The sequence below is a fragment of the Populus nigra genome, chromosome 6 (genome assembly GCF_951802175.1).
Source record: "Populus nigra chromosome 6, ddPopNigr1.1, whole genome shotgun sequence".
NCBI classification, from domain to species: Eukaryota; Viridiplantae; Streptophyta; class Magnoliopsida; order Malpighiales; family Salicaceae; genus Populus; species Populus nigra.
This window is the reverse complement of record NC_084857.1, coordinates 3432055-3449525: the sequence shown is the minus strand read 5'-3', so window position 1 is coordinate 3449525 and position 17471 is coordinate 3432055. Positions and strand designations below refer to the sequence as shown.

At 38.4% G+C, this 17471-nt stretch overlaps 3 protein-coding genes across 6 annotated transcripts; 2 read left to right on the top strand and 1 right to left on the bottom strand.

Moving 5' to 3' along the window:
* Positions 1-1534: 1534 nt before the first annotated feature.
* LOC133697516 (probable phosphoribosylformylglycinamidine synthase, chloroplastic/mitochondrial) lies at positions 1535-6684 on the top strand. Of its 3 annotated transcripts, none has more exons than XM_062120129.1 (4): positions 1535-1691; positions 1825-1884; positions 2072-6273; positions 6349-6684. In XM_062120129.1, exons 2-3 carry the CDS (start codon positions 1840-1842, stop codon positions 6266-6268), a joined length of 4242 nt encoding a protein of 1413 aa, XP_061976113.1. In that variant the 5' UTR covers positions 1535-1691; positions 1825-1839; the 3' UTR covers positions 6269-6273; positions 6349-6684. The 3 variants fall into 3 exon arrangements, with proteins under 3 accessions (XP_061976113.1, XP_061976115.1, XP_061976114.1); XM_062120131.1 differs by having other exon boundaries at positions 1552-1691; positions 1839-1884; XM_062120130.1 differs by having other exon boundaries at positions 1556-1691; positions 1783-1884.
* Positions 6685-9247: 2563 nt separating this feature from the next.
* Positions 9248-10371, bottom strand: LOC133695986 (LOB domain-containing protein 33-like). The gene is made up of 2 exons (XM_062117982.1): positions 9906-10371; positions 9248-9795 (listed from the first exon to the last, which is right to left on the bottom strand). The coding sequence occupies exons 1-2, from the start codon at positions 10182-10184 to the stop codon at positions 9418-9420; spliced, it is 657 nt and encodes a 218-aa protein (XP_061973966.1). The 5' UTR covers positions 10185-10371; the 3' UTR covers positions 9248-9417.
* Positions 10372-14679: 4308 nt separating this feature from the next.
* LOC133697038 (ribulose bisphosphate carboxylase/oxygenase activase, chloroplastic) lies at positions 14680-17442 on the top strand. Of its 2 annotated transcripts, none has more exons than XM_062119361.1 (7): positions 14680-14840; positions 15238-15557; positions 15698-15803; positions 15921-16006; positions 16133-16608; positions 16760-17041; positions 17162-17442. In XM_062119361.1, the coding sequence occupies exons 1-7, from the start codon at positions 14796-14798 to the stop codon at positions 17275-17277; spliced, it is 1431 nt and encodes a 476-aa protein (XP_061975345.1). In that variant the 5' UTR covers positions 14680-14795; the 3' UTR covers positions 17278-17442. The 2 variants fall into 2 exon arrangements, with proteins under 2 accessions (XP_061975345.1, XP_061975346.1); XM_062119362.1 differs by having other exon boundaries at positions 16760-17076; positions 17162-17225.
* The last annotated feature ends 29 nt before the right edge of the window (positions 17443-17471 follow it).

Sequence of the window (17471 nt, the reverse complement as noted above, 5' to 3'; positions counted from 1 at the left end):
ATGGAAGTGGAAATAACAATAATATTTTATTATTTTTTTTATAAATATCATTGCACCGAATTATAGTACTCTAATAAATAAAATTTACCATTTCAACACACAAATAACACACATATAGTTGTTGTGTTAACATGGAAATTGAAGGAAAAATAATATGTTTGGTACAATAGCATATATGATTTGAGGTTAAAGATTGATCGATCAAGAATCTGTTTATCTTTGTGGTAATTAAATATTTTTATAAATATCATTACGCTGAATAATATTACTCTAAAAAATAAAATTCAGTCTTTCAATACAAATAATCACTGTGTTAACATGGAAATTGAAGGAAAAATAATGTGTTTGGTACAATAATGTATATAATTTGAGGTTAAAGGGTTAATTGATCAGGAATATATTTGTTTTAGCAGTAATTAAATATTTTTATAAATATTATTGCACCGAATAATATTACTCTAAGAAATAAAATTCACTCTTTCAACATGAATAACACATACATAGTTGTTGTGTTAACATGGAAATTGAAGAAAAAAATGTGTTTGGTAAAATAGTGCATGTGATTTGAGGTTAAAGATTGATTCATCGAGAATATATTTGTTTTTGTGGTAATTAAATATTTTTTAAAAAATTTAAATTTAATTTTTTTTTATTTTAATATTTTTGGATTGTTTTAATGTTAAAAATAAATTTTATAAAATAAAAAAATATTATTTTAATATATTTAAAATATTACCCCAGTTAAAAAGTGAACTCTTTTCTTCTAGCTCTCATAAAAATTGGATTCTCTAGTTTTGAGTTTTAACAAATTTGTGCATGAGAAAAGAGGCTCTCCGCATCCTCGCGAACGATGCCTGCCGTTGAAAAAAGAAGTGATACGTGGCGTAAAAGGAGCGCGCCATTCACCGGACGAAAGGAAAACCCCTGTTGTCCGACTTTGCAGGATTTGTCTATCCACCATGATATCAACTAGCACGTGGAATCCTAAACTCTACCAAGTATCCTATGTTATTTAGGCCGTAATTAAATCTTTCGAAGTTTTCGGATCATATTATAAAAATATATGGGATTTACAACGGCGTTTAATAAAACCTTACAATTAATCGAATCAATTATAAATCAGGGTTTAATTGAAAATCGCAAACAAGATATTTAAATAAGTTTTTATATAAAAAAGAATGAATAATCGAAACAATTATTAGGATTTCAAATCAAATTAAGAAAATGGCTCCTCATATTCTTTTCTTTTTAAAAAATATTTCCAAATAAATACATCTAATTTATTTTAAAAATATTTCCAAATAAATACACAACTACGTGCCTTTAAACAAATAATTCTTTTTTACAGCGATAGTTTTTTTTAAAAAAGTGAAGAGATTGAAAGGAAAAGGAATTTCCATGGCAAGAAAGCCTGGCGACATTAAAAAAAAAAAAAAAAACTGACTCAGGTGAGTTAGATTAACATGGGGGAGGGTAAGATTGTCATTAGAGCGAAAATCAATAGACCACGGACTCTTATGCATATCAATATCCATTATTATGCAAGGGGCGGAACGGTGAACGAATATTAATAGCACCAATTTCGTCAAAGAAAAATAGACACTCTCTCGTTCAGCTCTCTTACTTTACTCTAAGCGTAGGGTTTTACGCGCACACAAAACCCTAACCACGCCAGCATATCGTAGCTCCAGGTAAACCTTTTTTTTTTTTTTCATGCTATGTTGTCTCTCATGTTTTGACAATCATTTATTTCATAAATTGCCTCTAATTTTTTTTGTGTAGTTATTTTTTTTGTTTCTGTTTCTGTTATGATTATTGAATTAGTATAAGTGCAATAGAATGGCGGGTGCTCGAGAAATTACAGCAGCAACAGAATTCTTGCGTGTAAGTTCTTTTTTTATATGATCACTTATTTTTTTTAATGAAGAATAAATTTTCAGTTTTATCTTTCTCATTCCTGTTCTTATAGGATTCAGTTTCTTGTTAATTCTGCTACAAACCCTCTTCTTCTTCTTTCTTGTGCTATGTGATTGGTTTTGTGATTCGTGCTCTTTCTGCAATTCTATTACAGGGCACTCATAGGCAGTCTCTGTTTGTACACGGAGACTTGCCTATTAATCGACGAAACCAGTTGCTGTGGGGGACGCTTCGTAATCATAAGATTGCATTTGGTGTATCTAATAAAAGGGGTGTTTCGTTGAGATGTCGTGCTCAATCAAAGCCTAGAGCTTTCGTTTCCGGGGCTGGGACGAGTTCTGTTGATGAGCAATCAAGTTTTATTGAAAAGCCTGTGCAAGAACTAATTCATTTCTATCGCATTCCATTGATTCAAGAGAGTGCAACTCTTGAAATACTTAAGTCTGCTCAAACGAAAGTTTCGAACAAGATTGTTGGTTTACAAACTGAGCAGTGCTTTAATATCGGTATTCAGTCTGGGGTCTCAAGCCAGAAGCTGGGGTGTCTTAGGTGGCTTCTCCAAGAAACTTATGAGCCAGAGAATTTGGGGACTGAAAGCTTTCTCGAGAAGAAGACGAAGGAAGGAGTGAATGCTGTGATAGTTGAGGTTGGGCCTAGATTGTCTTTTACCACAGCTTGGTCTGCTAATGCTGTATCAATTTGCCGTGCTTGTGGGTTGACGGAGGTGACTAGACTGGAACGGTCGAGAAGGTACTTGTTGTACAGTAAAGGCGTGTTGCAAGATTATCAAATCAATGAGTTTGCTGCAATGGTTCATGATCGGATGACTGAGTGTGTTTATACTCAGAAGCTTATGTCTTTTGATGCCAGTGTAGTTCCAGAGGAAGTTCGACATGTTCCTGTTATGGAGAGGGGGAGAAAAGCGTTGGAGGAGATCAATCAGGAGATGGGGCTTGCTTTTGATGAGCAAGATTTACAATATTATACTAGGTTGTTCAGGGAGGACATCAAGCGGAATCCGACAACTGTGGAATTGTTTGACATTGCACAATCTAATAGCGAGCACAGCAGGCACTGGTTTTTCACTGGGAAGATTGTTATAGATGGACAGCCCATGGATAGAACTCTTATGCAGATCGTAAAGAGCACTTTGCAGGTGAATCCAAATAATTCTGTCATTGGTTTCAAGGACAACTCGAGTGCAATCAAAGGCTTCCCTGTAAAGCAATTGCGGCCAGTTCAGCCTGGCTTGACATGCCCCTTAAATGTAACTGACCGTGACCTTGATATTTTATTTACAGCTGAAACTCATAATTTCCCATGTGCAGTGGCACCTTACCCCGGGGCAGAGACCGGTGCAGGGGGTCGAATCAGGGATACTCATGCAACAGGTAGGGGGTCATTTGTTGTTGCATCAACAGCTGGTTACTGTGTTGGGAATCTGAACATTGAGGGGTCTTATGCCCCATGGGAAGATAATTCTTTCGCATACCCATCAAACTTGGCATCACCTTTGCAGATTCTTATTGATGCTAGCAATGGCGCATCAGATTACGGAAACAAATTTGGGGAGCCCTTGATTCAGGGCTACACTAGAACATTCGGGATGCGACTTCCTAGTGGGGAGAGGCGGGAATGGTTAAAGCCAATTATGTTCAGTGGAGGCATTGGGCAAATTGATCACACCCACATAACGAAAGGGGAACCTGATATTGGCATGCTGGTTGTAAAGATTGGAGGTCCTGCTTATCGAATTGGAATGGGAGGTGGGGCTGCATCAAGCATGGTGAGTGGCCAGAATGATGCAGATCTTGACTTTAATGCTGTACAGCGTGGAGATGCTGAGATGGCACAGAAACTGTATCGTGTTGTTCGTTCCTGCATCGAGATGGGTGAGGGTAATCCAATCATCAGTATCCATGATCAGGGAGCTGGTGGTAACTGTAATGTTGTTAAGGAAATTATATATCCAAAGGGTGCTCAAATTGACATCAGGGCAATTGTTATTGGTGATCACACAATGTCTGTTTTGGAGATTTGGGGCGCAGAGTATCAGGAGCAAGATGCAATTTTGGTGAAGGCTGAAAGCCGTGACCTCTTACAATCAATCTGCAAAAGGGAAAGGGTGTCGATGGCTGTTATTGGAACAATTAGTGGTGAGGGACGTGTTGTTTTGGTTGATAGTTCAGCTATTGAGAAATGTCGTGCAAATGGACTCCCTCCTCCTCCTCCTGCTGTGGATCTTGAGCTTGAGAAAGTTCTTGGGGACATGCCTCAGAAAAGTTTTGAGTTTCATCGGGTGGTTCCAGCACGAGAGCCACTTGATATTGCTCCAGGGATCACTGTGATGGATGCTTTAAAGAGAGTATTAAGACTTCCATCTGTATGTTCGAAACGTTTCCTGACAACAAAAGTGGATAGGTGTGTCACAGGTCTTGTAGCACAACAGCAAACTGTTGGTCCTTTGCAAATTACACTTGCTGATGTTGCTGTCATTGCTCAGACTTACACTGACTTGACTGGAGGTGCCTGTGCCATCGGGGAACAACCTATCAAAGGTCTGGTTAATCCGAAGGCAATGGCCAGACTGGCTGTTGGAGAAGCTCTCACTAATCTGGTTTGGGCAAAGGTTACTTCTCTTTCTGATGTCAAGGCAAGTGGGAATTGGATGTACGCTGCCAAGCTGGATGGGGAAGGAGCTGACATGTATGATGCTGCCACAGCTCTTTCAGAAGCTATGATTGAACTTGGCATTGCTATTGATGGGGGCAAGGACAGTCTTTCCATGGCAGCCCATGCAGGTGGTGAGGTTGTTAAGGCCCCGGGAAATCTTGTCATCAGTGCATATGTCACTTGCCCTGACATAACAAAAATAGTAACCCCTGATCTGAAGCTAGGAGATGAGGGTGTACTGGTACACATTGATTTGGCCAAGGGAAAGAGGCGGCTGGGTGGATCTGCTCTTGCTCAGGCTTTTGGCCAAGTTGGTGATGACTGCCCAGACCTTGACGATGTTTCTTACCTGAAAAAAACTTTTGAGAGTGTCCAGGATCTTATTTCAGACGAAATAATCTCTTCTGGCCATGATATTAGTGATGGTGGGCTACTTGTCTGTGCCCTGGAGATGGCATTTGCTGGGAATTGTGGTATTCTTTTGGACTTGACTTCAAAAAGGGAGAGCCACTTTGAAACACTCTTTGCAGAAGAGCTTGGTCTTGTTCTTGAAGTTAGCAGAAAGAACTTGGATATTGTAATGCAAAAGCTCTACAGTGCTGGGGTTTCTGGCGAGATCATTGGACAAGTGACTGCCTCACCCTTGATAGAATTGAAAGTTGACGGGGTCACTTGTTTGAAGGAGGAAACCTCTTTCCTTAGAGACACTTGGGAGGAAACCAGTTTCCATCTGGAGAAGTTTCAAAGATTAGCTTCTTGTGTGGACTTAGAGAAGGAAGGTTTGAAGTCTAGGCATGAACCTACCTGGAGAATGCCCTTCACTCCTTCCTTTACAGATGAGAAATATATGATTGCAACTTCGAAACCAAAAGTAGCTGTCATTCGAGAGGAAGGTAGCAATGGAGATAGAGAGATGTCTGCAGCTTTTTATGCTGCTGGTTTTGAACCCTGGGATATTACAATGTCAGACCTTCTGAATGGAGTTATCTCTCTACGTGATTTCCGTGGTATTGTGTTTGTGGGTGGCTTTAGCTATGCCGACGTGCTTGATTCTGCAAAAGGCTGGTCTGCTTCCATACGATTTAACCAGCCTCTTTTGAATCAATTTCAAGAGTTTTATAGGCGGCCAGATACTTTTAGTCTTGGTGTTTGCAATGGGTGTCAGCTCATGGCTCTGTTGGGGTGGGTCCCAGGCCCCCAAGTTGGGGGTGTGTTTGGTGCTGGAGGGGACCCAGCACAACCAAGGTTTGTTCACAATGAATCTGGTCGGTTTGAATGCCGCTTTACAAGTGTGACAATAGAGGACTCACCTGCTATCATGTTCAAAGGAATGGAGGGCAGCACATTGGGTGTATGGGCTGCTCATGGTGAGGGAAGAGCATATTTTCCTGATGATGGCGTTCTTGATCGAGTGATTCATTCAAACTTGGCCCCAGTAAGATATTGTGATGATGATGGAAATCCAACAGAAGTTTACCCTTTCAATGTCAATGGCTCTCCTTTAGGAGTCGCAGCAATTTGTTCTCCTGATGGGAGGCATCTTGCAATGATGCCTCATCCTGAGCGTTGCTTCTTGATGTGGCAATTCCCTTGGTACCCCACACAGTGGAATGTGGACAAGAAAGGCCCTAGCCCATGGTTAAAGATGTTCCAGAATGCCAGAGAATGGTGCTCTTGAGACAGGTTATTGTCTTTCACAAACGTTCTTGTCATGGTTTTGCTTTAATTGCATACTGATACTCTATTTTTCTGTTTCAGACCTCTAGTGAGGACGGGTTCATGGCTAATTAAGGCTCATAGAACATTTTGAAGTCAGGTGTTGGATTTGCTTCTCTGATCAAATCTAAGTATCTCCAAGGTTTCGAACTTTTTCTTCAATTTTATCTGCCAACTTTGTTCAAATCTAAGTATCTCCGAGGTTTCAAACTTTTTCTTCAGTTTTATCTGCCAAAACTACACAGAAGTTTGAGTGGATGTGGGGTTCACAAGTTTTTTGAGTTTCATATTGTTCCCTTAACTATGTTCTGACTTCCATCCCTTTGTATTGTTGTTACAGTACTAAATGAGCAATGCATGAAGAATTTTTACTATTAATGGAAATTTTATTTTTCTTGGCCATCCTTTGTGATGGATGAGTGGCATAAAGAACCGAGGTCATCTCCTTATAATGACCGTTCCATTCATTATGCTGATGTCCAGATGAAGAGGTTCCTATTTAGCCAGCATGGAATGAACCATTTCAGTCGTGCAATCCATGAATCATTTTTATTGAAAACCAAGTCGTTAATCTAACTAACTGTCTTGCAGAGTAGACAGGATAAAGTGGCATGTGAAATTGAATGAATTTTATGTTCAGTGAACCAGTCAATTCAGGATAACCTCCCTAGTTAATTACTGTCTTGAAGGATTATGTGGTTTTCCATGTCATGGGCAAACATTATCTCTGTTGCAATGCATTGGCCCTGTGTATTTGTGGTAAATCTTTTATGTTATCTTTACAAATGACATCTATGTTTCAGTAGACAACTGTATAGTAGAACACAGTAACGAGACGGTGGCTATTGTGAGTATTGTCAATCTTTGAACCAGTAAATTTGATGAGCCAACCAAGTTAGGTTTACTTTGTGTTTTTGTTTATACTTTGCTGTTTGCTCCACACATTTAACGCCCCTGTTCAGGTTTTGTTTATTCACCCACATGCATAACCAAAAAAATAAGTTCAGGTTTTGTTTATTCACCCACATGCATAACCAAAAAAATAAATAAAGCTTTAACGAGTTATTAGCTGAAACCTAAAGGTCATTTAAAATTTTAGGCCACAGTTTCCCCAGAGAGAAGATATATATTTAGAGCTGAATGCCTTATCTTCATTTTTAAATTGGCTGTATTTTTGTCAAAACAGGAGTGCTTCCAGTAACTGCACATAGTGTTGTTAAATAACTTGCTGTTGTTGTATCCATATCAGTATCACTTTTTGGAGGCTTAGTTGTTGTCGAATCACAGCATCACTTTTGCATGTCGTTGCTGTGAAGATTTATATCCAGATGACCTTGTGCCAAAACATTTTACTCAAGCTGTCTTAAATTATGTAGCTCTGCATCTGCCTGCCTGTCTATCTGTATGTTGTCTTTCTGTCTGTCGGTGCTATCGCATGCATATTATATGCTTAGGTGCTTTATCTGGTTCTGCACTAGTTTCATCATCCAACTTTTTACAGATGTAATTAATCTGATAGTAAAGGGTGCCGATGTGTGGGAACTCGTTTTGGAATACAAAGATGCGCTGCTGAATGATGAAAGTAGAATACACCTATGCTTTTATCTTTCAAATCACAATTGTGATAAAATTACAAAATGGGAGTCGAAAATTTGTTCCCAGATGCAGCCAGAAAAGTTCTTTATGTTATTCAAGCTCACATTTGTTAAGGAAGCCCTATTCAATTCTAGCTTGGACCTCTTGTGGTGTTGCTGTCATTGACAAATCACGGGCAATGTGCAGAGGCCCCTCCATTTGTTCCTTCCACAACTCTCTAGAATAATTTGGGTTCAGACCTGCTAAATAGTGGACTTACGAAATCTCTCACTGTAAAATGCACTGTTTTCTTTTCGGCTGTATATTGGAGTGGAAGATTCTGCCAAACTTGAGCGTTTTAGAAAATCAAAATTTGCAGTTATGCTGTGGGACGATGCTTGAGGCTCAATGCCTCTCTGTGCAAGGAGTTCCAGCCACTTCTAGGTTTGAAAATGAAGGCAGTCATCCTTGCAGAAAGTGGATTTAGAAGTATTCATCTTAAAGTGATGTTGTCATTCTAGCATGGGCGTTTCCGCTGTTAATTTTAACAATGAAGTTATAATACTCTTGGAATTCGATCATCTATATGTACATATAAATAACTTATAAATTGTTATGATCTTTTTTATATGCAGTTATTAATCTTGCAATTTGTTAATGAGATAGTGAGGTGATGTTTAACGGTGTCAGAGCTTGATCTGCATTTGTACAATTGCATATGAGAAGGAGCTCAATAATTCTGTGCAACGGAATGCGTGGAGCAAAAGCGGTATTCCCAACATATGATAGATAAACCGGTCCTAAACAGCAAACTGTGGTTGTTGCTACGAGTAGGAAACTATTTGTAGTTGCTTCAGTTCAATCTTATGCTTGGAAAGGCACTGCATATGTGAAGCCTACTTCTCTAGATGGTACTTCTGTGTGTGTTCAATGTGGATGCATTTTCATTGGATTGAGCACGCCATGTTATATTCCTAGCATGATCGTGTTTAGTACATTTTAAAAGGCACATGCTTTTCTTGGCTGCTTACTGAATGATCTATTTTGACACGCAGAATGTAAATAATTTTCCAGATAGATTGGGTTTTCTTTTAGTCTGAAATATATTTTCATGACCATGAGACCTGATTGCAAACTGCCTAACCAGTCTGGTTTGGGTTCTGAGGAATTCATTTGAAGTTCCTCGCATTTGTGGCGTTGAAAAAAGTTATCTATTGAATACTTTGAATCACGTAATATTTCTATGATTCATGACTGGTGGTGTTGCCAACTGCTAGGGATATTGTCATTGCTACTGTTGAGAGAATTTTCTGGATGTGTCTTACCTATATGATTGCTTGCGGGAGTGAGGTTAGATATTTTGAGATGACTGGAAATGCTTATTTGGAAGCTCATACCTTGACCTTGAAATCGTTGTAATCTACACAACTGAAATTACAAAGATGCGAACACAAAATTTTCCTTATTGATCCATGAAACATCTGTTGCACAATCCCTGACTTGCCATTAACATTTTCGCCAAGAGTTTGGATCTTCTCATATGATGATGTTTCCGCTGTCCGGCCATGAACAATATGTGAACATCTCTTTGTCAACTTCCTCGAGGAGTCTCTCTAAAGGACGTGGGTGAGAGTTGCAAAAAATGTCTTGGTCTTCCCATCCATATAAAGGAGGAAGTGGCACGTTCATCTGGCCATCAAAAGTTTGGTTCCCAGTTGTATATCCTGAATGGTTTAGCTGTGCAGATTGTGGATTCTGGTAATATTGTGTGTTCATGGCATCTTGTTGGAAGGAAAACAGCATCTCACAGTTCGGGTTTGAGATTGTTGGCGAACTTCCAAAACCGGCGACACCAACTGTGAGACTAGCCATCTGGTTCTCAAGGATTTCTATCTCCTCTTGTAAGCTGGCAACCTGCAAGACAAGGTAAACAATGTAAGAGACTCGTGTTTTCAGCTAGAACTCGTTTATATTCTGGGTGATTTGTAAAAGTGCTCGGGCACTTGGAGAAACAATTTAGACACCTGGTGTTGCAGTGCGAAGATATGAGCAACGCAGCCATATATAGGATCTCGCATCCTAGCCAGTGCTTCATAAGATATGGTGATAGCAGCATCGCCTCGATTGTGTACTGGTAGGTGCAATAATAGCTTTGAAACATTGCTTGCACCAAACACTTTGTGCACTGCGGCAAAGTGGGCTGCAGCCTGGTCATAACAGAAATACGGTGCGAACACACATTCGCTTGTGCACTTTCTTCGCAGGAATTTGCATGCTCCGCACGAAGAGCCCAGCCCTGTCATTGTCCTATGCCTTTTACTTATCTGTGTTGAGGTGATTATACTTGTACGAAAGCTGGGTTTGTTTGGGAACTAGAGTTGAGATTTGCTCTTTATAATCATCACTTGGAAGTGTCATAAACGCTTTTTGTTGTGGCAAGAGACATTCTCACTTTTCCTAAAAGTGGGTTTCTTTTGGGTCTCCCTTGTGGGCTACAATTTCATTCTCAAATTGGGTAAGGTTTTCCTAATTCGTGCCTTAAAAGGACTTTATTCGTTAATAATCTCCATTTATAAACTGATGGAAAATCCAATCATCATTATCATTAGTTGGGCTAAAATAAAAGAGAGATATAATAGTAATTTATCCTAAAATAATGTCATCAGCCAGGCAAGTACAATAGCCATTTCTCCTTTTAATTGGCATCATGAAAAGTTCTTCGCTAAAGAGAATGATTTTAAGAAAATACAGAACAAGGGTCCTTGAACTTTTGAAACTTGGAATATATATGGGAATTTCCATAAATCTTAATAAACTGTGCATCCACATAGCTTACTGCCCTTTTTGTACACCTTTGCTGCTCCTTTTGCAGCCGGCTACTAGATTCTAGGTTCCATGCCATTCTCTATTTGTGAAAATGCAGTCTCAACAAAGCAGTTGAATCAAAATACGCAGTCTGTCAATGGTGACCTTATTTTTGCTGTGATGCCATCTCACTAATTAGGTTTGGTTATATTTATGTCTCTGTCCTCAAGAGTTCATTTCATGAGAAAGAAAAGAGAGAGAGAGAGAGAGAGAGACTTGAGTGTATGTTTGTCAGCAACTTATTGTAACTTTCTTAATTATTTTCCCCTGGATTCAGATCCAACCATGTAGAATTGGCACAATGTCAAATCCAACATGGTCGGTGTCGTAGAAATAATGTTACATTGTTAGCCAATATTTTATTCCTTCAATCAAAATCAAGCTGTGTGCATTACGGCTTTAAATATGCTCTTTAAGTTGAAGAGAACAAATTTATATTGTTTTATATGCAGAATTCATAGCTTTAGGCATTGGAAATAGAGTGCATGATTCATGACAGCTTTTTGTCTGGTTTGCAGTAATTCCCCTTATCATGCAGTTTTTAATCTACTTAATGCGGTAATTATCCATAACTAAGCATATTTTAATGTTACACTAAATCAGGTTGGGCTGTTGGCCACTTTACAATAAGTAGGCAGTTGAAGACTTCAAACAGCATCCATCCACCTCTGTCAAAGCCAAGAGAGTAACTCAGATGCCTATCAGCAACAGTTGCAACTAGTAAGTGCTTACTTTTCTTATCTGTTCTTATGCTTCAATGCTCTAGAAATAAAGCACACATGGGCAAATGATAGAGAGAGAAACAGGGAGACAAAATGCTGTTTTCAGTGACATTAATTCCTACTTTCTGTCTTTTCAAAACTGTTTAAGTTTTTGTTTTGAATGAAATTATGACAAGCAGGTGTTTATGGGATGGTGGAGGGGGGAGCTTTTCGGCTTTCGAGTTTAACGATGAAAGTGTCTTTCTCTATCATGGAATAATGATCATTTTATCCATCTGCAAGTGCTAAAGCTTTGCTTGCTAGCTCTTATCCTTGAACCTATATTTGCATGTTCATGAACCTATTGCAGAAGTTCAAAACACTTTGCAAGGTTTATAGGTTCTAGGTGACGTTGCGTTTCCTTTCCAGATATTTCCTAGGCAATTTGAGCTGTCATCAACTCTACCCATTGCAGTTTTTTGAAAATCATGCTAGAACATCAACATCTTACTAATGTTTTTTACTCGGCAGTCACATTCTGAGCCTAATGAATTTACAATTCGATATAATTGCTTGGCCTGGATTTCAAGTCAGAATTTGCTCAAGTTTTCCCAAGGTGTGGTTGGTTGATGTATCATGAATTTATTATTTCCATTCTATTAAAAAAACTAAAAATTAAAGATCCTTGTGCCAAACTGTTTTGGCAACCCACCAGCTTAATCTGAGGGCAAAAGCAGTTTGTGTGTAAAAAAATTGAGATATAGAGTCAGGTCTCTTTGATGGATTCAAACCAAAGAAGTATTCGTTCCTCAAAATGTGTTTTCTCGTGCCCTAGGCCATTAAGCTTGTTTGTTTGTTCGAAATAATTTTTTTTTTTTTTACAAAGTTTTCTTGCCTACTGGAGGAGCGGCCTTCTTTTTTTCGAATGCCATGTTAGTGTCGGTGGTTTACATTTCTGTCTCGAGTCCCGGATAAAATCTAGGCTTAGTCTGCACTAGGTTCAGCGTTCTGGAGGAAAAAACAAAGAGGGTAAAACTTGCATGAGCTTGGCTCGCCATTATTTCAAGACAAACATATGAGTTTCACAACCGTGACGTAGATAGGTCACTAAAAATCATTGTCTCGTGTTATGTTATCACTCAAATTAATTTTTTTAACATGAAAAAAAATATATTCAAGCATTACTAGCTTTTTTTTAAATTATTATAATAAAAAATAATAATTGTGAAATTAAAATATAATACATATTAGATTTTTTTAAAAAATATTGATATAGTAATATATTGGATGACATTTATTTTTAAATATTAAGACGGTAACATGAGATTATAATAACCCCACACGAAACAAATAAAGAAAACTTATGAAGCTCGGTTAAAAAATATTAAATTAAAAAAAAGCTAAAAAAAATAAACAGAATGAACCAGGGTTTACTGGTTAAACTCATGACCTGGGTCATGAGATCGCGATAGCCCTATAGAAAAAAAAATTACAAAGTTTAATTCTTAACTAATTCAATATCGATGGATAAAATTAAAAAAAAATCAACTTTAAAAAACAAGCTAAAAAAATGACATGAGCTAACTCGGGTTAATTTGTTAAATCAACAACTTGGATCATGAGATAGGAATAAATTCATAGAATGCAATCAATTTTATTTTGAAACCTCACTTTTAATAGATCTAACATTGAAGGTTGAAATCGAAAAAAAAACTAAATTTATGATACTAGTATATAACCTAAAAAAAAAATTATGAAGCATAATTTTCAAAACAATATAATATTAAATAAATAAAATAAAAAAATTGATTGATGAAGAGTAATTTAAAAAAAAAACTAAACAAAAAAGGCAAAAATTAAAAAAATATAAAATATTATTCCAATTAAAAATGTTTTATGAATGTAGCTATAGTGGTTTAATAATATCTTTTAGTTTTTTTAAAAAAATATTCAAAGGTATTTTTAGACCAATTAATCAAACAATTGAGACAAATCTTCTCCTCGAGGGATTTTTTTTCTATTAATTTAATGCATTCATATAATTAAATATCTTTTATCATAGATTCAAATTTAAAAAGTAAAAAAAACATATATATTTTTTTATCACTATACAAATCTTAAAATTCCAACTTGGAAAGGAAACATAATTTGTTTTTTGTTTTTTTTTTTATTACAAGACAGCTTTTGAAGTTATAAATGAATCGTACATTGCATCTTAAAGCTCTCTCTATTCCTAATTGTTAAGGAAATTTATTGTCGATATATTATTTTTACTTTTGGTGAATAATTCTTTCTTGCTTAATTGGATTTGCGCACAGGTCTTCCAAATTTAAAGTTGTCCATCTGTTTGTTTTCTTGCATCTTTCTCTCGAATTCGAACCCACCTACGATTTGAGCCGACAACCTACAGTTTGCGTCTCGAAGTAATCGAGGACTCGAGGTGTGAGGACAGAGGACTTAGGAGAGCATTCCAAGCACAGGCGGCCCTCTTCCAGGCTATCAGCGGCCACGGGCCGAATTCGAGGCCTCCATCTTTTCATTTAGTTCCCGAATGTTGAGAGTCCGTAAAGCTAAATGCTAGTGAATCTGAACTTAACAAGAAAGGCCTCAATGCCAAGAGTTTGGGTCCAGACTACAAAGGTGATTTTCTAGCTGGATCGTCTGGAGTCCTTGTGGCCTGTGGCTGTGTTTTAATGCCGTTTCGCCGTGAATGGACAACACTCTTGAACAGTCGCATGGACAAAACCATCGTCCTTTCTTGCATGACATTTTAACCTTCCTGGTGAGACCATGAGAACCAGAAAAATTTCGGAAATATCTTCTCATCAAACAAGAAAATTGAAGGAAAACAAGCGAGAGGGACCCCTAAAGAGATGGAATATTCGCAATGAAGCCCATCTCTAATAATGATAAAAAAAGAGACAAAAAGAAAAGAACCATCTGGAAATCACAGACGCTTTGCTCACCACGAAATAACAGAAAAAGGAGAGAAAATTCTGGAGACACAAAAAAAAGGGGTCTTTCTAGCTTCCAAGTTTCTGTGGAAACAATACAATTGCCAAGAATTTGAGTGGCAAAGATAGCACATCAAAATCCTAATCTCAAAGACTCAATGAGGAACTCAAGCTAGAAACTGTTCTCCTAATGCCACGTGGCAGCTATCCAATCTTGAGTATGTGGCCGTTAGGAATTTGAAAACCAATCCTCAAGAGACACCAGTTTTCTTTTGCTATAAGACCCTCACTTGAGTCCTCGCTTCGCACCTCAAAGACCAAAACTCTGCATTTGCTAGCTAGAAGTCACTCCACCCTTTGCATTACTTCCTCAATCAACCACTGCTGTTTGATCATGGCAGCAACCATCTCAACCGTTGGAGCTGTCAACACAGCACCGGTACTCTAATCTTAATTTCCCGCCATTTCATGCTTTAAGTACTGAATGCCTGCATCATGTGCTTTAAATTGGATATCTTCGCCTATACATAGCTTGTTTTCTTACTCGGTTTTAAGACCATGGGTTCTTAAACCATCCAACACAGTAACTATTTTGCTGGTCTTTGTATTGCTGTTTGTTTCTTTTCACTTCTGGGCCTTTCATAATTAACTTAGTCTTGGATTACTATATGAACTAGGATTAGAAGCTTTGAGTTGAACTAACTAATTAATGGGTTCAATTATTCATAGAAGAAATGACGATGGGCTTAGTTTTGGTCGTGCTATATTGAATGTTAAGAACTTGGAATTCCTGATGAATTAGTTTGATCTATACATGTGGTCATAACTTGATGCAGCTGGCTTTGAATGGCTCTGGCGCTGGATCCACAGTCCCAAATTCAGCATTCTTTGGCAACAGCTTGAAGAAAGTGAGCTCATCAAGGTTCACAAACTCCAAAATTTCATCAGGGAGCTTCAAGGTTGCTGCAGAGTACGATGAGAAGAAGCAGACCGACAAGGACAGATGGGGAGGCCTCGTTACAGACATGTCTGATGACCAACAAGATATCACCAGAGGAAAGGGTATGGTGGACTCTCTTTTCCAAGCCCCCCAGGGAACTGGAACTCACAACGCCATTTTGAGCTCTTATGAGTATCTCAGTCAAGGTCTTCGTACGTAAGTACCATACTTTTATATATGGGAATTGTTGTAGATTATTCTCGCTGTTTAGCTAATACTTATGAATTATGATTTCCATTTCGTCTGAAGTTGTGGACACGTTTGATTATGAACATGACTTGGTGACTGTGCTTTAGGTACAACTTGGACAACAACATGGATGGTTACTACATTGCTCCTGCTTTCATGGACAAGCTTGTTGTTCACATCTCCAAGAACTTCATGAGCCTGCCTAATATCAAGGTATATATAACAGCTGACTTCTTTTTTATATAGTCAATTAAGTATATTATTGAATAATCTCTTCTATTGGTATTTTTTGAAAATAAAAATTGAACAATTTCCGTGACTTTGTTGCAGGTTCCTCTCATCTTGGGTATTTGGGGAGGCAAAGGCCAAGGAAAATCCTTCCAGTGTGAACTTGTCTTTGCCAAGATGGGAATTAAGTGAGTTTCTGTTTCCATCAACTTAATTTATTTCTGCCTGACAGTTTGTACATGTTGAATATGTTACACTATAGATCTTTCCGTTATGCTCGTTACCGTTTCGTCTGATGATAATCCATGTTTCAGCCCAATCATGATGAGTGCTGGAGAATTGGAAAGTGGGAACGCTGGTGAACCCGCAAAACTTATCAGGCAAAGGTACCGTGAGGCGGCTGATATAATCAAGAAGAAGGGAAAGATGTGCTGCCTCTTCATCAACGATCTTGATGCCGGAGCTGGTAGACTTGGTGGAACTACCCAATACACCGTCAACAACCAGATGGTTAATGCTACCCTCATGAACATTGCTGACAACCCAACAAATGTGCAACTTCCCGGCATGTACAACAAGGAGGAGAATCCACGTGTCCCCATCATCGTCACTGGTAACGATTTTTCAACATTGTATGCTCCTCTTATCCGTGATGGTCGTATGGAGAAATTCTACTGGGCTCCAACCAGAGATGATAGGATTGGTGTCTGCATTGGAATATTCAAGAGTGACAAAATTCCCAAGGAAGATATTGTCAAGCTTGTTGATACCTTCCCTGGTCAATCTATCGGTAAGCTAGCTCCCTTTTAGAGTTTTGAAAGCTTTATTGGTGACAAGCGTTTCTTAAAACCAAGTTTCACAAAGTAGATGTTAGACTCAACATTCAAAAAGGCCTTGGGTGCATTTTTGTTTGGGGTGGCTAATATTTTGTGCATGTGCAGATTTCTTTGGTGCTCTCAGAGCCCGAGTTTATGACGATGAGGTGAGGAAGTGGGTCTCAGGTGTTGGTGTTGACAGCATTGGAAAGAAACTTGTGAACTCACGGGAAGGACCCCCAACTTTTGAGCAGCCGAAGATGACAATCGAGAAGCTCCTTGAGTATGGAAACATGCTTGTCCAGGAGCAAGAGAATGTGAAGAGAGTCCAATTGGCTGACAAGTACCTGAGCCAGGCTTCTCTTGGTGAAGCCAATCAAGATTCCATTGATAGAGGAACTTTCTATGGTTAGATCCCTTGATCCTAGAGGCTTGGATGGGAGGTTTGCATCTGGCTTCTGTTTTGTATATAAAGTTGGAACAGGAGTTTTTCTTAAGTTGGTTTTCTTTCGTTGTTGTTTGTTGCAGGCCAAGCGGCACAGCAAGTAAAGGTGCCTGTCGCTGAAGGCTGTACTGATCCAAATGCAGCAAACTTTGATCCAACTGCAAGGAGTGATGATGGAAGCTGCACTTACAAATTCTAATTCCTTTTCTAGGCTTGTGGGTGTGTAAGGAGAAGCACTTTCTAAGGATAATCAAATTATATTGTTGCATAGTCTTGAATGGATATTGTTATCCTCTGATTTTGTGCCATGGACCCGTAATGTGCACCATTCAATCTTAAAGGGTGCTTTATTTTCTTGCTGCCATATCCATATATTTTTGCTGGTCGCAGATA